We start from the raw sequence: 21,280 nt of genomic DNA on the forward strand, positions 1-21,280 counted from the left end.
GCGACTCTAAAATGATAATTATCTGACTTTTAAACCACATATAAGATGTTTAAGGTTTTCAATCATCGTGATGAATGTAATTCGATGTACTACATTCCTTTTGCCAACATGCGTAGCTCAGTTTAGAACATCTTTTCATCAGCAGGAGCAGAGAAAAGGATCATACTGTTGTCTCAGAGATGAACATTCTCCTCAAAGGCACAATAAATAAAATAAATTGAAATTGCTTTTTTTTCTTTTTTGTTTGGAACCACATTATAAGTTATCTGGCTGGCTAGTATTTGGCTGTGGGACCGTCATGTGTATGAAAACAGGATTTCCAAAGGCACATATTTTACCTTTAAACAGGCGTCAGGGATAATCTATGCCTTGCTGACTTCCTGTGTTTTAGTCAGATCTTACCCCCACCAACTCTCAGCTCTCATTCTTTGGGAACATGTCCTGTCTGTTTCTACCACTGAGGTATTATTCATCAGTGTAAGGTTTTTCATTGGACATGGTCTTTCAACACCGCTTATCTTTTATCTTTCTCAAAATATTGCTGAGACTCGTTTGGTCTGCCTCTCCCCTCGTTCCCCCCAACCCAGCCTGATAAATTAACGTCTCACAATGAATAATTTGAATGTGATTAGACTAATGACTGCTGGCACTGTCAGGTAGCTGAACAGGTTGCAGATGAAGCGTCAGGCCAGATTTACCTCCTCCAGCAGGCACAGTGCTTGTAGCTCCAGTTTCTTTTCAAGCAGAGACAGTAATGACTTTCGCCTGTGCAACGGAACAAATTACACTTTCTAAAACAAAATTAAACAATGTTATGCTTAATTTTTCGCAATGTTGGGGTCATTTCTCTGTGCTCTTTCTAAGTGACCCTAAAATATATATATTGGGTTATATAATTATGCTTAACAGCAAAAATAATATTTAATACAGTTTTTCTCTTGGTGTGAATGTACTAGGATCACACTAAGTTTCTGCTAGATGTTGAATATTTTTTTATTTCACAAATCAAAGGAAATGCTGGAACAGTGAGACAACATAAGGCTAACCAGTAAAAAACACAGCCAAGTTTGTTTTAAATGATACAATGACTCATCATTCAGAAATGTGTGAAACATATTTCACCATTTTTTTAAAATCTACAGTTCCAGGAAACTTTTGTTTTTTTCTTTGTGAACCTGCCACTGAGACAAAACCCAATTTATTCTGAAAACTACGGCTTTGGAACTGAAACCAATTGAGTCCCGAGTCCAGAGAGAGTCCAGACTGTGAGCCAGAACCAAACGGCTGCCAGCTCAGCACTGAGAGGACAGAGAAAAGCTGTCAGAGCCGAGTCCAGAGAGGAACGGCTGGAGTCGATGGTTCAGAAACCCAAACTGGTTCCCAGGAAACAGAGAGGCGCCTGAATCAGACCCTGATCCTGATCCATCAGGGTTCTGACTTTATTTCACTTCTCCAGACCTTTCCTTAAACTGAAACGAGGATCTGGAAATATAAATTATGCACAGATGTTTGAATTTTTATTAGGAGAAACAATTTGCTATTGATAGTGAGACATATAAGAAGCTAATTACACCCTAAATGTTAATTATTGGTTCCCATCAACATTCTGTATGTTTGTTCATTAACTTAATCACTAAAATATAACATGATTACTAGTAAGTTAATCCTATAAGTGACTATTTATGTTAAATTATTCAATTTATGTTGAAAAGTCAGTTTGAAGTTTAATGACTTCATTCACTTCCATAGAATATAAATGGATAAGAAATATAATTTATTTCTTTCAGGTTTAGGTTATTGACAGAGTTGAGAGTGAAAAGATCAAATAAATAATTTATAAAGGAGACTGATAAGATAGATAACAAAAATAACACAGATTATGATTCCCTATGTAATGCATTATGTTCTTTATGAATGATACTACTAAAAAGCATTTAACCAAAGCCAACAAAAGAGGAAAACCAACAAAAACCCCATAAAAAATATATATATGGGAACACAATGTACATAATTGGGGCAGAATCATTAAAATCTGAACTGCTGCAGCCTGGGGTCGGGATTTCTGAGCCTCTAAACAAAATCCATTGAGGCAAAACTGTTTTTCTTCAATGAATGTGGTGCAAGAAAATATTTCTCAACTGAAGCTTTTTATGTTTTCCAAGCTTCAATAAATAATTCATACAACAGGAGTAGAAAACATGGCCTTAAAGTGAGTTTTCCCCTTTGTATCAGCGCTTCACCCATGACTTAAATGTGTTAAGAAAGAAGTGTTAACATGAAAGTTTGTTTCTCTCTGACATTTGAAATCTCTAGAATCCTATCAGGAGAAAAAAAAAAGTAAACCAAAATAAGCTTATAAAATAGTAAAAAGACAAAACGACACATGCTGAACGGATGAAGCAGAGAGGCAAAAACAAATCTATCAGGTAAAAACATGGTGCTTTGCACCAAAACACCTGCAGGAATTGTGTTGATTTGTATGGATGAATTTGTCTCTGTGTCTGAAATGAATGCATACATGACATAACAGTACTCTGCTGCGTCCCAAAAGCCTGTGAAGTACAACTTCAGGTGACAGAGCGGCTTGTGGGAACGAGGCTCTGCTGGTAACACCAGACTCTGAATGAATTTCCCTCCAACTTCTCTGCTGACTCTGGTAATTGTGCAACAGCATTAGGTTTGTCTCACAGAACTGTGTAGCTTAACGACTCATTTTGTTCCTTCAAGTCGACAGTCTGACCTGCTATAGCAAAAGAACTTCCTGGGATGCCCTTTAAATGTTACTTGATTGTTTTTTTTATTATTAAGAACACATAAAGTGATCCATCCAGAAATCTAAAACAAAGTATTTTAAGGTTTCTGAAAGACTACTTCAACAAGTTATTGGAAATGTCTCACATAATTCTGTTGATCTGCATTGCCTTGTGTTTCTGGACTGAAAGGTCCAGGAAGGAAAGTCAGACATTAAGAATCTGAACTTTTAACCTAAAATCCCTCAAACTGAAACGTGAGAACACCTCAGAATATGTTGTTACTTTACGACGAATCTGACTGAAAAGCAACGGCAGTTTTGGGGAGAAAAACATAATAATCTGTGACTATTGGCAATACATTGATGCAGTCTTTAGATAGGCTGACCAACATCTGACTTACGTACAGACCTGCAGTCTGACGAGCAGATTTCCCACCGGAGGCGTAATCTTTTCTGATTCCCTGAAGGTCCAGAGTACAATTACCAAAGAAAAGGGTTTCCTCATGCCTTTCGCTCCCTTACACATCCTGCCATGCATATTTATGAACTTATTTTACATTCTAGCTCAAGGTTACCAAAAACCCATTAAGCAGACAATGGAGCGCACCAACAGAGAGCTGGAGGTAGTCAACAGCAATTCGCTCAAACACGAAAACAGCTTTATATGGATAAAACACAAAAGGCAGTTCTTATGTACGATCTTATTCTGACAGTTATTATGAAGTCACATTATTGTGTTGAACAAAGTGTGTTTTATTTGTTTTCTTTTTCTTCGGATATCACTGAAAAACACACTTTATTTGCCACAGGACTCTGCTGCACTAAATGGATTTAGAGTGACAATACAATGGCTTACACATCAATCACACACACACAATTATTATTATTTTGGGTGGGGGCAAGACATAAAGGGAAATTTTAACTACATATTAAAAACTCCAGTCTAACAATATGCAGATTATTACACTGTAGAGAATGTTAGAGATTTCTTATTTTTATTTTTGGTAAAACTGTTGATACTTCTGATATCTGTGCTTCCCCAGGTTGGAAATTCTTGAGTTCAGAACAACCTGCGTCATGAGTTATTAAGGACGTCATTTAAATCTAAATTAATAGTGAGACTTATTGTACCACCACCGTTTGATAATCACAGTTCTTTCACATAACTAAAATATTGTTTTTTCTCATGTGTTCATTGTGTTACACATGTTTTTATTTGTTTATCAAAGGCTTAGCTTCTCTAATCATTTATCAACAAGGAAAACAATCAAACAGCTGCATTTGGTGATGTTTAAAGAGATTTGCAATAAGAACAAAGAACTAAAAATATCCATGTTCACTTTAAACCCTCAGCTCAGACTTTAAATGGGTCAAAGTGGAATCTTACTAACGCAAACCTTCATAGTTTTCATTGCATTGTTTGTCAGTTCTGTCCTGAAATGGTGTGATTTAATGGTTTATAGACCAGACTGCTGTTCAGTTGTTAACTTCAACTGAAGACAGAAAATCAGTAACAGTCAGACGGATGGAAGCGCAGCACCTTCTCTCTGAGGAGATAACAGAGCTTCAGAGCTCCAGAGCGCCTTGGGAACCAACAAAGAAAGAACAATAAAAAACAGCAACACATTTCTAGTCCATGAAACATATTTGCTTAGAGTCGGCATCAATGATCCCCAAATTATATCATTAATGATGAAAATACCTTTTAGAAATATCCAAAGTTTGGAAAAAAGTACCAAATATCCTGGATGTAGCAGGTTGTTAAGAGGAGTTCACCACTTTGGAACTTTACTTCCTGACATTTGGATAATGCTCTTAAATAAAAAGTAATCAAAAATGTTTTTAAGTGAGTAGAGAGGGCATGCATAAATAAGCTTTGATTTTAGCCTACTTATTTTCCCAAACCTCAACTTGAAGAGTTCAGATCTTTATTAATACCCGTTTCTGATTTTTTTTTTTTTTTTTTCAGAGATCAAATGTTTGCTTGAATGCAGGACATTTAGATACAAATACAATGTTTAATTAAAAACTTATAAACTTAAGAATGAACATTGGAACAGAAAACTGGTACAACTGGTAATTATTAGTTTAAAAAATCAATTTAAATTAAGTCCTGGCCTGCCTGCAACAGGCTGGCAGCCTGTCCAGGTGACCCCACCTCTCGCCCAAAACGTTCACTGGAGAGGCACCAGCACCTCCTGTGGATGGATGGATGGATGGATGGATGGATGGATGGGTGGATGGATGGATGAGTGGGTGGATGGGTGGATGGATGGATGGATGGGTGAGTGGGTGGGTGGGTGGATGGGTGGGTGGATGGATGGATGGATGGATGGATGGATGGGTGGATGGATGGGTGGATGGGTGGATGGGTGGATGGGTGGATGGGTCCTGGCCCCATTATTATGAATATTTTAAGAAACAAAAATTATTTTGTTTCTTAACTGATTCTTTTCTGTTTATGATGATTTTGTCAGATTAACAAAATAACATCATTAACACCTGCTAGTTAAAGAACTCACATGCCTTCTTCCTCATGTTTAAGTGTCGGAGTGTTTCCTGTGTGTGAACACACACACACACATACACACACACACACACACACCAACATCACTGAGCTTTCTGAGTTATGGAATACCAAGGCATATGATTGCAGCGATTATGATTCTGCAGCCACTGAAGAAGTGTAATTAACTATTGTCTGGGATGGTGCTGACAAACAGTTCGAATGTGGTTATCTCAGCCCCCACTTTCACTCCTTAACACACACACACACACACACACACACACACACACACTGGAGACCCCATTCACTAAATAAACAGTACAGAAAATTTGAAACATGAAGCACAACAAAAGCTTGGATGTTGAGAATAATACATGTTCAGTTCACAAATTTCTGCAAACCCTCTCATCCTCAAACCTTACATGCGGATCTCCAGCCCACACAGACTGAGCATCTATGGAAGGAACAAGCAGTAATTAGAGAGCTTAATGGCTTGTCTGTTGTGGTTAATTGCAGCCTGTATAGATCTGGTATCGAGGGTGGAAAAGGAGGAGGGTGGGGGATGAAAGAGGGGTCTGATCACCACTTCACTCCTAATGATCTCATGCTTTTTTCTTTGTTGTCTAGACTTTTAGCAAAACTTTGAAAACTCAACACAAAAAGCATTCAATCACCAGAGGGGGTGAGCGCTGAAGTAGACACTTAGCTCTAAAAAAGGTCCATTATGATAATAACAGGAGCTTTGTGCACAATTCTGACCAGCTTCTGGGGCTTGCTGTCTAAAAGTTGTGGCCACTCTTGCAAGCACATTGTCTTCATTTGATTTAAGATATAAAAGGACTTTAATATCTTGGTTTCCAAAAGCTAATTACTTAACTAATTAATTTCATAATTTCTATATGCTTAGCTTTTCTTTGGCAGATTTGCTCCTGAATGTCTGATTATTATCTGTTAGATAATAATAATAATAATGAGAGCCGGTGATGAGTGAGGCCATGATGGGCTCTATCTGCCCAGAGGTTCACAGACGATGTATATTAATCAAAAGTTGGATCATCAAATGATTTTTAGTATGTGAAACTACATAAGTAGGCAGGATGGAACAACTTAACATGACAAAAACATCCTGAAGTAGAAAGGATGTTATGATGAGAACTGGTAGTCATCGTATGTCGGATACAGCCTGACGTGAGATGAAGAGTAAACCAAGAATACATATTTTTACAGAAGTACATTCTATAGATATTATGCAGAAGTTACTAGATATTGCATACTAGTACTATTACACATTATGAATTAAAACATGTGGTGAAACAAAAAGAAAAAGCGACTTTGGCATGTTTCCATCTGCTGGTTTGGAGCGAGTTAACCAGGTTAAAGGTCATTTTATCAGACGTTGATGTCACGGCTGTAATAAACAGGAAGTAGAGGTTAAAAACTAGAATAGACCAAAAATCTGAGCCAAACAGAGGCAGGTTTTCAGGAATGTCAGCCAAGTTATAATTATTCTGTCACGTTAACTTTGGCGATGTTACATGCTGTACATCACCAGAAAGAGAAAAAGAAATTCAGTTCTAATGATCCTAACAGTGGAAACAGACGATCAGTTATGAGGTGTTTGCTAAGTTAGAACTTATTTGGCAAATATGTTTAAAATTCCTCTCATAAACGCTATATGTGCCACAAACCGCGAGTGCAAATACGTTTTTGCTCAATTTTGCCATTTTTATCAACATTTTTTAATGGAATGCTTTAAAATGCCCTTGAAGAAACATTGATGGAAACACAGGCTAGAAGTGGAGTTAAGAAATCTGCAGCGACTGTGTGACAGTATTGTGTCAGTTTGGGCCAAAATCTCTAAACAGTTTTTTGTGACACTGGCGTCTCCAACATGAACAATTAAGACTTCTGACACAAAATCAGGTCCAACTGGAGTTAGTAAGGCGCTCTGAACAACATGACCCCCTAATTGTTACCACTGAGTAACATGTATTCCCTTGTAAATCTCTAGTTGGGTTGCTGCAAAAAAGGAAATATTTTTTGTAATGTAATGCTTCTTAGCAATGTGAGAAAAGTTATTTTACAAAAGTGATTACTCCCTTATAGAGATTGCATGCAGTTTTATGTTCGACAACTTTACCAAGACAAATTAATCAAGTATGATTTTTGTTCACTTTGAAAGAAATTGTCTTTATTGATCAGAAAAAGAAGCAGCAAAGAATGGATAGTCCAGATGAAGGATGTTTGAATGTGATGTTTTTCAGGCTGTTTCTGTTCGACTGAAATTCTCCTTGAAGACGCCAGAAAAACTGAAAGAAAACCTACATTTTGGGTGATGAAAATCAAACAATGGAGCGTCTATCAGCTGCTCCAATGAGTACAGAAGGAGAAACAGCCTGTCAGATGCTGAGCAGGAAAAAAAAACAAAGCATCAAAACCACTTTGAAGTTACAGTTTAGCCTCTTTCTGCCAGCATGTCTGAGCCACTGATCCAACACGATATCCTGTTAGCCGGTGACAGCGTTCATCACAGGGTCGGCAATCCAAGACAGAGGGGGACATTTTAAATGAGAGTTAAGAGGGATTTATCAGGGAAAAGACAGTGGCTGCTTTTAATGAGTCACATGGTTTGATCCCCCACACTCTGCCATGATTTACCTGCAATGCTTGTAAGCTGCTTAAGGTAAGAACATAATCTAAATGACTAAAAATGTAAATGACGGTGGGAGGAGAGCTTCATCTGATGAAGACGGCGACAGAAACGTGTAAAAATCTTCATCTGTAACCAAATCTTGTATTTATCACAGCAGGATGGACATTTTTGTTAGAAATATATTTATTTTCAGGTTTTTAACAGTTGCGTAATGGTTCACATCTTTCCTGCATCATCGTCAGGCTCGTAATGATCCAACAGACACCATGCTGGAAAACCATGGTGTCCAGAAGATAAAGAAAATGAAGTTTACAGGGAACAGCAGAGACAACTGCAGGCAGCATTCACAAATTATGATAGCATCCTACACACTCCCCGACTCAGACTCTAAATTCTCTTTGCTGTCAGACCAATAATACTCAGGAAATTATGTGGATCAAGTCATCTGTAAACCAAGACGCTGATAAATCCCTTACTGGGAATTTTGGATCACTAATAAGAATATGAGTGTAAGAAAAAAAGAACATTTTGTTGCTCTTAATAATATTCAGTTGATCTCTGGACCTTTCCTTGAATCCCTTTCTGATAATAAAATTCAGCTGCAGCAGATGTTTAACAAAGCATGCAGTGAAATATGAAACCTCTAAAGAGCAGGTTCCCACATAAAGCTGAAAATGAAACCAGCTTTATAAACCTCAAACGCTCCATCACTGTTATCAGCTTAGTTACTCTCTGAGGCAATAGCACCCACCGGCTCCATCAGGGCATGAAATAGGACGGGGCTCACCTTATTAATACACCCTGCTGCATATGGTAAAAGCTAAATCAGTGCTGTATCACATTCTGTTGCTTTGAATCTTAGCTTTCATGGCATGTGAAGCACAGCAGTACGTATGCAAATGGTAGGGCTGGCAAAAATGATTATCCTTTCTGGGTAGAGTCCATGCTACAGCAGCTTGACTTCAGCATCAGAGCATCTAAAATGCTAAAGAGCTTCATGGAGCAGAGCTTCAGTGGTAAAGGCTGCAACTCCTGGTGCATTTTACGTTCAACAAGCCTCCGCATGCTGTGCTGCTGCTGTCCAAAGACATCGAAACAGAAGTAAAAAAATGTTTAGGTTTAAATTTCAACATTCATAACTCAAAAGAGATATGGTTTTAAACAAGAAACTAACCAGGCTAACCGAGTGAACTAAAGGATTATTCATCAAGGAATCTGACTAATTTCCTCGCCTTAAAGCAGCTTCATTACAAAAGCCTCAGTTTACCACATGAAACTGGATGTAGTGACTGATTTAAACGTGTTGTGGGTTTTCTGAACTCCTCCACAGGTTTCTACCTTCACCTCAACACTCCACTGTGCTTTGATCTGCAGGGATTAAAGGCATGGGGTCAACACACTGCTTTTGAAATCTGTTCAAAAAGAGGAGGATAGACAAGAACCGCTGGAGTCCTGCTTCAGGCTGGGGCAGAACAACAGACACATCCTAACGTTTGGATGAGAATGCAGATCACACTTTGATGCTTTTTAATTCCTCTAAACAAATGTTTATTTTTTTAAAACCTAAAAATAGAAATAAGATGGATTTCTTTAAAAATGACTACAAATTTCCTTTGCTGCATATTATAAAGACATTATATTGTGGAAATTATAAGCTGTCTTTTATCAACAGCTCAGGTTACACTGATGGGGCTAAATGGATTTTTAATTAAGACTCGCAGTCAAAAACGGCTCTTTGAATTGTAAAGGTTGCAGACCGGAATAGGTGGCCAGACAAGCTCAGCAAGGGGAGAGTCTGAGTGTTTACAGTATCAAATAAGCACAATCACATATTGACGATATTACTTACATGCTGCTATGGGAGTATCTGCAGCAGCTTTTGATTTAAACAATAATAATCTTTACCTGGATCCAGGGGGAATCATAACGAGTTGGAGAAAAATACTCAGTCAATAAAGGCTGGATGCCCCTTCAGTCATGCATAATATAATGCTACATATACAAACTGCATTGGTTAAAATCTATAATACCTCAACTCATAAAGCTTTAACTGGATGATTCTGCACTGAAAAAGGATCCTTTGCTGCACTGCTGGAGAAAAAGACAAGAGCCAGATACAGACTGGTCACACCTGAAGTGACTAAGATTCTTGAAAAGAAAATAGATGGTAGAAAACAGAAAGTGGTGAAATTCATGCCAAAACTACCACTGGTTGGAATAATTTAAAAAGTTTCATCCTTTTTTTAAAGTGTAAGTTTTGCATCAGAGATACAGAGAAAAACAAAGTGTATATGTTATCAATAATTTAAAAAGATTTAGTTGATCCAAATATCTGCAACATGTTTCCAAAAACGATTCAACAAGCTGCACAGCAGGACTTAGACGTTCCCACAAAGATCCACAAGCTTCATGTTATTCTTCAAACTGAAGGTATCATTCATGCACATCGTTTATGTCCCACCGTGACATTTTGGAGATTTATTTTAGCATCTTGGAGATTTATTTTAGCATCTTGGGATTTGCTGTTGTGGTGAACTGGCAGGAACGGTCAGACCTGGATAAGATGGCAGCTGCTGTTTTTAAACATCTTTCCAGACTCATAACCAACTGTGTATCTGCAGAAGGCCTCAGACCATTTGACCTCACTGCACCTCCTTCAAAATACAAAGTATTACTGCTCTAATCATGCGAACCTGGTGTAACAACCCTGTGAGATTTTTGCATTTTTTGATGTGAAAAATGTATAACTCAACCAAAATGACATTTCACATTTCATTTTATTCATACGTACTCTTTCTAATTTCCAGTAGGACTAGAACTGATATTAAATAGTCATAAGATTGAGAAACTCTGTCCACCGTATAATGTCATAATAATAAAATAACCCAAACATTTTTGAAACAATTTGAATATACTCATTGAGTTTTGATTGTTTTTGAAGTGGGCTTAATTTGTCTTTTCCCAAGGAAAATAAGAAATAAATATCCTAGGAAACATTAAACACTGAAAACTTTAGAATACAGTGAAAAACTATATGTGCAATGAGAAAAAGGTAGATTGGATTGATACGGTTATTGGTAATAAATCATTTTCAGTTCGACATGTCAGATCAGGTGTTTCCTTCACACATTCATAGAGCAAAGTCATACTTTTATCCAAAGCATTAAAACCTAATTAGCTTTTCATCAAAGCCGTTTTAGACACACAGCAGTGTTATGGATTGTAGACATCTTACATGAAAAACGGAAACAGCACCACCCACAGAGTCTTAGATACACTGCAATAACATCCAAACTGGAACATGCCAAATGTCACTTATGTCATTTTTTAATGACAGAATACTAATACAAAGAGTATTTCTGCTTCAGAATACGAAAACAAACTCACCCACACTATTTGCCCCAATGTCTCTTTTCAGACCGCAAAACATGACCGTAGACATTGACTTTTCCTCCTCAGAGTAACATCCACGACAGAGTAAAGAGAGACAAACACTGACAGATTAGAGGAGGATGGAGAAAGGAGGAGACAGAGGGAGAGATGTGGACTGCTGAGCACTCAGGGAATACAGTGGCGATGATAAGAGATGACTGGCGCTTACGCTACAACCACTCAACCCCCAAGAGAGGAGAGAGAGAGGGAGGGAGGTACACACCAACGGATGAGGCAGGCGAGGTTAAGGCTAGAGAGAAAGTGTTCAGAAATATGCACATAAAAAGAAGCAATACAAGAAAAACAGAAGCTAAGAATATGTGGGTGAGTGAGCAACAAAGAGATGAAATAAGAAGGATTAAGCAGGCAGGGATAAACTGTTTATTTTTAGAAAATAAGACAAGAGGATGAGAGATGTTCAGTCATTTAGTCAAATCATCCACGGTTATTTTAAGAGCAGATTCACAGATGTTATTACTCTGATTTAGTTCTTAAGTGTTCATTTTAAAAATCGCTATTCAACAGACCTATTCCTGGTATTTAAGGAAAACGTTCTTGTTAATTAAACAGCTGGAGTGTGTATTTAAAATGAAAGAAAAATGTAAAAAAGAGGTTTTGGTTTGACAAAGGCTGGAGTTTTACACCACCATGTTGGACAGGAAGTGGATGTAGCATTACGTAGCAGGCACTAGCATATTTGGACATGTTAAAATTATTTTGTTCAAAATAATATGAGGTTGGCAGCAGGAATATCAATAAATTGTTGGTGGAAAAACAAAGATTCAGTTAAATATCACAGAGACTCTGTAGCAAACATGCAGTTTGGGAAACCTTGTCCTATAAGGAAATCAAAGGAAATATCACAATTTTACGTGGCTAAAAACAAACTATTTATACCAATTAATAATCAAAGTCATTGGAACCCTACTGAGGCTGATAGATGCAACTTAATTCAGAAGGCAAAAGAAAAATAGTAAGATTTATTTTTTAGACAATGACTAAATAAATGCAGCTGATTTTTGCTGTGCAGCAAAATTAGCAGCTGCAGGAAGAAAAATAAGAGTTTAAAGTTAATGTCTGAGCATGCATCATTGTATTAATATCACTGTCCAAAGTCAAGTCAGCTGAAAGAAATTAAAATGTACTGCTTGAGTGCATTAAAAAATGTTATGTGTGAAGAGTAATAACTAGGTTCAAAACAGAGAAATGTCACAACACAGAGGAGTTGATGTGTAAGAGCAGAGTAATGAGTTTGGTATTCATTTTACATTAAGCTAAGATGTTTTTCCTCAGTGGCTTCAAACAAAACAACAAGAACAATTTACTAAAACATTACGAAGCACCAAAAGTGTCGACAAACAGAGATGCCAAGCTGTCACAGCACATTTAATGAGTGTTTTACTGTGAAAACACTGCTGTCTAAGAACTGCAGTTAGAAATGTCCCTGGATATTAAACATGGAAATTTGGTTTAAACTCGAAACAGATCAAGAAAAACAAAACTTTTAGACTGATTTTTTTGTTTTTTACAAAAATATGTTTGTGGTTTTTTAATCAGTCTCACATAAAAAAAAAAAGATACACTTCTTTAGGACAAACCAAAAGAAGGTTTTATACTTAATTCACACACACTGAATTTTTAATAAGTTCTTAAGAAGTTTAGGTTTATTTTATGATTCTCTAGATGCTGACTGAGTTTGGTCAGCTTCTACTGACCGATCAGATTAAACCATGGCTCATTAACCAGCCTCAGGTGTTAAAGTCATAGAAATCCAAAGACCCTAACAGATATTAACGGTAGGTTGATGTAGTAGGAAGCTGTGTTTTCTAACAGATTTACGTCTTTATTTCTGTAACGTTTACTTCACTTTAATAAGCACTGTTATTTTTCTGCTCTTTCCTTTGTTTTATCCAGTTCTTTCTCCTCTCAGTAAATTATTTGACTCCATTTGAAATCCAAAACAATCCAAGCAAAACACAAAAACACACATGAATTATAAGACATGATCACTCTAGCATGTGTAAAAATGCCTGGCACACATCCTGAGCCTAATGTGTGTGTTGGCTGGGTTAGCACAGAGTAATAACTGCATTTCTTTCTCCCTGGTGGCCAGCTTCCTGTGAATGTTGTCTTCTCTGCGCAGTCTGACCTAAATTAATGCCAGACAGCACAGAACACACACACTCAGAAGACACACACGGCTTCTGCATCTGATTGTTGAGTCTTAGAGGTCTGATTTCATATCCTGATGTGCTGCAGAAAGTATTGCTTACTGCTTGCATTTGTATTTATTTGATCATTTACTCATTCTAAAAATATAAAAATAAAACTCAGAGATATTAAATGGCACATTTTATTTGTACACAAACAGCTCCAGGTTTTCAGTTTTTGGATCTAAAGTTCATTACTTATTTTGATTTTCTATTTGTGGAACGTAAGAGGCTGTAGGGATTGAGCTTCAAAACCCACAACTCAGTTCAACAGTGGAGCGCATCGTAAGAACTGTTCAACAGTTTACCATCCATCCATCCATCCATCCATCCATCCATCCATCCATCCATCCAAACCCTTTTAGCAACCTGTTCCCCTCCTGGCCTGTGGGGGCGCTGCACCAAGAACCACTGAAGGAAGTGACACAAAAACCTCTGAAGACACTGAGAGCAACTTCCTTCTATACAAAATGTAAACAAACATGGAGATTTTAGCGGTTATGCAATTTCTCTTTTGACTTTAAAGACCACTAGTTGTTTCTCCCACTTGTGCTAGACTTGTGCATTTGTTTTGGTTGTATTTACCCAGAATGCCCTGCGGTGTAGTCTGCTTCCTGATTTTGAAGTGATCTCAGATCCGCTGAGAGTTGGAAGACGGACCAGAGTTTGATCCTTTGGTCTGAATCAGTTCGATTTAAACATTTACACCTAAACCAACACAACTGGACTTTCTAGACAAATAGACTAAAGTTTGATTAAAGCGTACTAATGAATGCACCCTGAATGAACAAAGAGCAATTCAAAATAATCACTTCTCCAGAACCCTATGTTCTTCCACATCGGTGGATAGTCACTCATTAATATTCCAAGTATTTTAATTTTTTTAATTGAGCCTTTTTTGTTTGTTTGTTTAGAAGTCATCTTCACATTAAAAATTACCTTAAATATTACAATTATTAGAAAATAATGCTAATCAGCGAGTTGGGTTTGAAATCAGATCAGGATTGCTGTGAGAGATTTCTTTAAGCAGCTCTGAAACATACATGAGAGGAGAAAAAGCAGAGTTAGAAGGCAGCAAAATAAGCAGTCAAAAAAATTAGTCATGTCAGTTTGCTCCTCCAGACACACAGACACACACTCAGAGTCTCCAGACACTCGACTGCACAATTTATGCTGCACATGGTCAAACTTTCTCTCATCCTGTTGGCGCGTCTCGCTCTTCTCTCCGTCTCTCCCAGTCTGTGGGTTTCAAGTGCAAATGAATCCAAGCATCACTCCAAGCATTATGAGTAAGGACTTTGAAGTGGCAAATGATGGCCTCCTGCAGCTCGGCGCAGAGAAACACACACGCACCCGAAAATCTGCACCCACATACTTGAGAAAACACTCATGTACTTCTGCTTAGTTTAGCCCATTCTTTCACATCCACACACGGAAACGTCATAACTGGTAGCTGTGTAGGAAAAGCTATATATATAAAACTATCTTCCCGTAGATCTAATTTAATACAAACTAAATGCCACATTGCTTTTATTGGAAGCAGAAGTGTCTGACTGTTAAACTTACACACTGCACTGCTACGCTCCTTTTTGTCTACAAGTGCACTGAATACCCCAACTTTTACAGAATAAAAATGTCTTTTTGGGAGTGGTTATAAAATTTCTTTATAAGCAATATTCCTTCTTCCATTTTATTGCAGTATGCAGGGTTTTTCTGACCTCCAGTTGTTTTGTTTTACCAGATTTTTGCTGCAGCTCTGCCTCCACCTCGCTCTCTGTCTCTCTGAGTCTATATCTCCCCCTGCTGAGCATCTTCATTCGATCACTGTAATGGCTTCTTACACTGCGGGACACAAATAAGGACAGATGGGGACTAAAAAACTGTCTTACAGCAACACCAAAGAGAAGGAAGCAGATGAAGAAAAAGAAAACAAAAAATGCAGAAATATGGAAGCAGACAGAATGTGCAAAATTTTAATTCCTATAATTAAATTTAAATACGTTTGAGGTGGTAATTGTGAATCCCATTGCTGACTTGACTCTCTTGACTCAATTTAATTACTGATGCGAGTTCAGTCTGGCTTGTTCCTCTGCTCAGAGGCCATATGACAGTTCAAATTCACTTCACTGAGTGCAGACGTACAGTGGGTTAATGAATCACCATTCAAAGGCATTTCATTACTCCGAAGTGATCACTGTTGACATGGGAGAACGTTTAACATGGATTCATGCAGTAATTTGCACAGTCTGTTGACTGTCCCGGAAAAAAACACGCAGCCATAAAGGAAGCATTAAAACGAGCCGCCAGCCCGTTTTCACTGAGCAGTGAGATTATGATGGCAGCTGAACTTCCTGTTCATTTTTATTTCAAAGTAATGTTCTGAAAAGTAAAATGTTTAGTTTTTGCTGACTGTAAAGACTGACAGTGATGAGTCACTTTTAAATATATGCAATGTTGGAAGCACTGACCATCTGTTCTATTCACAATTAATCCATTAGTCTCGTTCTGATAGTCTCATGGCCGTAAGCCTACGGCTACTACGGTTACTTTTCCCCACGTTGGAAAAGTAACCAGGAAATTCAGAGTTTGCACTTCCAAAACGTGCATTTTTTCCAAAATTATTGTGTTTCCATTTAGCCAATTTATTTTCACAATTTCAATTTACTCAATTCTATGATCAGTTATTCTCTCCTGGATTCTGCTGCAGCTTTTCTCTGTTTCCTGTGTTTCCCTCATTTTCTGTCCATTTCTCTCGCTTTCCTTTTAGTCCTCAACAAACCAAAAAGATGTAGCTAGTTGCTGCAGCAGCAACCTTCACCAGTGACAAACATGAACATCTCAGGAGTTCATGTTTGATGCCGTGGCTCTTCCTTGGTTTTTGTGGAGACATTTAGACTGTCAGCTTTTACTCCTGCAGTCACCTGTCATTTCGTCCTCCTCTGGATGCAGATGCTGCCCTCTCACCTCCACTCACCTCCTCCTCTGCCTCAAACTGCTGCTGCCTCACTTTCAACCGTCAAATCATCATATTACGTTCCTTTACCTGAGTTCTCCATGGGGTCCAGGAGGCTCTGTCGCTGAGGAGTCCAGGTGGGCTCACATGTCTGGTGTACCAATCATAAGGCAGGATGTCAACAGGATGCCCTCCAGAACAGTTCCTGCTCTACTGTCACTCCATCCTTCTATCACTTGTGCAAAAGACTCCAAGATACATGAACTACTCACTTGGTGGGAGCTGCCAACCAATGGTCTCAGACTTAGAGAAACTATTACTTAGTTCTGACAAAACAAGGAATATAAGCAAAACCAGCTACAGGTCGAGGGAAATACTGAGACGGTTGGTTAAATGTTCAAAGGGTTCCATTATATTCACACACTAAATGTTTTTTTTTTCTTTTCTAATTAACAGCATACAGTGTCTAGTGTAGTTTCAAATAGATCAAAACTTAAATGGGAAGGAATAACAGGCATGCAGAGCCGAGGCAGAGATGATAGATGAAGAGCAAAGTGCAAACCTTCTGTCACTGCAACTAGGAAGTCGGCCAAGTTTGAAATGCAAATGAATCCTAAATCTGTTTTCTGCTCTTCCTCTGTGGAATCACAGCTTTCTGCAGCGCCAGCTAACCTACCTGTCACTCCTTTTATAATTCACTCTCATTCCTGCCTTTGCTTCTCCTCCTTTAAATGATGTTCCTCTTCTTTTCTTCCAGCCACAGACAGACAGCAGTTTTAATGTTTTTTTTCATGTCATGGTGGATGTTCCACCAGGAGAGTAGAAATAGATAAAGCTGAGTTATTTGGGCATCTGGAGTATTTTTTTCTGATTCTCCCTCATGCTGGTGACACCCTTACCTTCTGTACTGCGATGAAGAGGAAGTCATGCAATTTGTGACACATTAACTACAAACCAGTGCATACCGTTATATATGCACTGGTATGTGCCACCAGTGGATATAACAGGACAACAATACATTGATTATGAATTATTGCACATCATAATATGTACACCTAGGCTGCATCCTCTTACAATGTTTTTAAATGCATGCTTTCAAATTTTTCACTGAAAGTGTCTCTGGAGAAACAGGTGCATCTGTGCATACATTTCTCTGCTTCTGCATTTGAGGTGAGAATAGTGAAAATGATCTCTAGTCTGATGATGGATGTTGGATCGAGTTATTAAATTGTATTTTACTCTGATTTATACTATAATGTCTGGAGAGATTTTAGAAATGTGTAAGTTTATTTTATTTGTGTATCTCACATTAAACCATCTTTTCACTTTTACTTCACAAAAACAGTTTACAATGACAAACTCCAGATTAAAATAGATATGTATTTTCTATAAACGTTTAACCCTTGCAGCAGTTTGTGGGTGAGATTCAGGTTAAACTCTGCATCAGTCATCATGACACAAAACATTCATACATAACACTTGAGCCTGAGGGCAATTTAAGTGGCCGGTTTACCTAACAGAGAGGAAACCAGGTGTGCAGAGAGAACCCACACACTCACCGGGGAACACGTAAACACTGCAGAGAAACGCCTGGATGTGATTCAGTCCCAGGATTTTTTTAATAACTGCTACACTGTAGAGTGTCTAAAATAACCCGGTGTTCTGCTTCATGAATAACAAACATCCCCTGTTGGCATTTTTGGTGCATTAATCAGATTCAGCCAAACTGTTGGTATTCTACAGATTACCCATGACTAATAAGGTCTTAAGCAAACATTTAGCTCAGGACTCAGTAAATGTGCCCAGAATCTCCCCACATTTCAATTCCGTCCATCACCTTGCTTGAAAGCAAACTTGACATTTTATCCACCTAATTCAAAGGTATAATTTTCCTCATTCATTCCATCTTTGAGTCCTGTCATCCTGCCTCTTTCAGCAGCTTTTTATCCTCTCTGTAAATGTTACCCTGCCTTTGTCTTTGCTCTTTCCCTCCACCCTCTTGATCTCTTCCAACGAGGCCTTGACATAATGAGGCCAAACTAGCAAAAGTGAGACCTTTATCTGTGTCTTTGTCCCTCTCCCTCGCAGTCCCTTCAGTTTTTTATGGTTCCATTTGTTCTCTGGATTTATTTGGATTTATTGTGCTCAGTGACAGCAGATGAAGGAAACGCAGAAAGGCCAAATCAGCTTTCCAAAAGGTTTCTTTAAGCTCCTCTTGGAGACGTCAGCTCTGGCCCTTATCTGTGTTATTCTCTGAGCGACGCAGCCACGTGTCACCGCATTCATTCCTTCACCCAACGCACAACGCAACCTGTCACTGCGTTTTTGCTCTCCTCAGTGATTTCTATCTTATGTTGCTTCTCCTCTCACCCTCGCTTGTTTTGCTTCCCATAATATTGCTGTCACTTTTTTCAAGCCTCTGCCTGTTCCACTGGAGTTTCAGATGATTTTCTTCACATCTTCTATTCTGTTTTATAATTTTCTCCTGCATTGTGTTTTATTCTGAAAGTTTGACTTAAAGTCTGTCTACTTCAGCTTTGCAGGTTCAGTTTGTGTGAAATATTTGGTTTGCCTTTTTGTGTCTCATTAGTTCTGAATTAAGTCTGTTGGTTATTTCCTGTTAAGTGATTGAAATCATATGGATTAAAGTTGGCCGCCAGTGTTAAGTTAAAAACACAAAGTGTTTCTTGTTCTCAGCTGCATGCGTGGCAGTCTGATGACTGCTGCAGCTATTTTAACTCAGTCTCAAGCATATAATGGAGGTAATGTTGGAGCGACACCTGGGTGGGCGCGCAGGCAGCTGTGAGCTAAACATTCAACAAAACTCAAGTTCTTATCATCCAGTTGTTACACAACAGAGCTTTACTGAAACTTGTGGATTATCTTAAAAAGCTAAACACTGAGATGATAGCTGTACAGGAAATTAATGCATATTATATTACTCTGGTTGAGATGATGCTTAATAAAATACTTTATTAAGTTATCCATTAAGTGTAGCTTACTGTTGGTTGGAAAAAAACGACTTCATTTAGAGATTCAGTTTGGATTTGAACAAATCATTTTACAGTTTCACTGAAAGAAACGGAGCTTCGTCAGGATTCTGCAGCCTTTGAAACCAAACGTGTGACGTGTTGCGATGTAAGGTAACGCTGCCCTGACTCTGACCTCCATCTTACTGGTTCAGTTTTACATCAAAACCTCTCAGTCATGTTTTCTCATCTAACATCAAACCTTACATTCAATTTATCATCCTTCACATTCTGTCACACTCTCCTCTTGATCTTCCACTGTCTCCTCACCTGTCGAATTTATTACCTGTTCACAGACTGTGAAAATGCAAAGCTGCATCCCTGCTACATTAAATGTATTTTATGGGTTTTCTTGTATCAAAAGGTTTTATAAAGAAACATTACTGTATGCTGACTCTGCTGTAGTTAAAGACTTGCTCCTTCATTACTTTCATTCTTTATTTTTGCCTTCAATGGCTGCACTTGTCTTTTTAAACACCGTGTTTCCTCTTTGCTCCTTCTGTTTCACTCTTGGCCCATTTCTGTCGCTATCTTTCGCTCCATCTGAACACTTGTGCTTTTTCCTGTCTCCATCTCTTCCTGAGTCTCTCGCTCCAAGTTTTCTTCCTTTCCTCCCCCCTCAGCCCCTTTTTCTCTCTCTAGCGTTTCTCCTTCTGCTGGAGGTATAAATAGGGCACATAATAAAGCACTAATTAATCTCTGGTGACAAAATCAAAGAAAACACATCTGCAATGCTGAGAGGAGTGTTGAAGGAAGGGAAAAGGGCAGAAAAGGGAAAGCATGAGGAGTAAGAAAATAAGGTTCAGATAAGAGCTAAATTAGAGAAGAATTAGATCAGATAAGAACCGAGTGAAACAAACTAGGCGGGAAAGTTTCTAAGGTTTATGATTTTCTTTTTTTAAGTTTTGAAAATGAATTAAAATTTACTTAAAACAAATGGTAAGTTATTTTTATTGATTTGGGTTTGATGTAAGTGGTAAAGGTTTGTTTTTTAAAAGTTGGAATCATCTAAGTCTGAATTTAACACTTCGAAATGACACTGACTGAAATGTAATCCTGCTGGGCCACATTTTAGTCTAAACTATAAACTTTGTTTGCTTCCTGACTGAGCTGCTAAAAATACATGATGGATATCAGCTTTGTTTTAAAGTGGAGCCTATTAAGATGGAAGACATCAATAAACTGAATGAAAATAATTGTTAATCTGAATATAAACAATAGATGATGCCATGAGTAGTTTGCTAAAAGACTGATAATGTTGCTTTAACCAGAAAAAACAAGCTAAAAGTGTCAAAAACATTATTTTGGGGTAAATTGGGAACTTTATCTAATTTTCGGGCTGTTAGGAAAATCTAGTAAAAATGTTAAGAGTTCTGACCTACAGCAGTGTTTCAGACAAACTGCACCCAACTTCCCCCAAACTCCAAACTAACTTTCAATTAATCTCACTGGCAAAAAAGTTAGCTGCCTTAGCGTTAGCTGCCTTAGCGTTAGCTGCCTTAGCGTTAGCTGCAGGCGAATGGAGGGAAGCCAACAGGGGGACTAAGAGGACTTCACTCACTTTTTTTTTTTCTTTCTCTGGAAGAAAAGTCAGAAAACATCCATCTACTTGCAAGGGAAACATTTTCCATCCTCAATTTCTCATCCTTGACACATAAGAGCACAGGTAGCAGGTTGGAAATTTTCAAAGTAAAAAACATAAATTTGAATGCAAATTAAACTTTCACACCAACTTGCAGTAGAAT

The 21,280-nt window shown here is 38.0% G+C and overlaps 1 protein-coding gene across 6 annotated transcripts in view; it reads right to left on the bottom strand.

Annotated features, from left to right (window-relative positions):
- Nucleotides 1–21,280, bottom strand: part of LOC106947336 (glutamate receptor-interacting protein 2-like) — a 106,388-nt gene that overhangs the window by 33,181 nt on the left and 51,927 nt on the right. The window contains exon 1 of one of the 6 annotated variants that reach the window (XM_015032256.1): nucleotides 11,299–11,488. The exons of 4 other annotated variants lie outside the window; for them this stretch is intronic. In XM_015032256.1, coding sequence (XP_014887742.1) covers nucleotides 11,299–11,353 — 55 coding nt within the window. In that variant the 5' untranslated portion in view covers nucleotides 11,354–11,488. Of the gene's footprint in view, nucleotides 1–11,298; nucleotides 11,489–21,280 lie in introns of those variants that run through there. One more of the 6 variants, XM_015032254.1, reaches the window with a different exon arrangement.

This window comes from Poecilia latipinna, unplaced genomic scaffold (assembly GCF_001443285.1).
Source record: "Poecilia latipinna isolate Pla-1442-1.1 unplaced genomic scaffold, P_latipinna-1.0 Scaffold235, whole genome shotgun sequence".
Taxonomy (NCBI): Eukaryota; Metazoa; Chordata; class Actinopteri; order Cyprinodontiformes; family Poeciliidae; genus Poecilia; species Poecilia latipinna.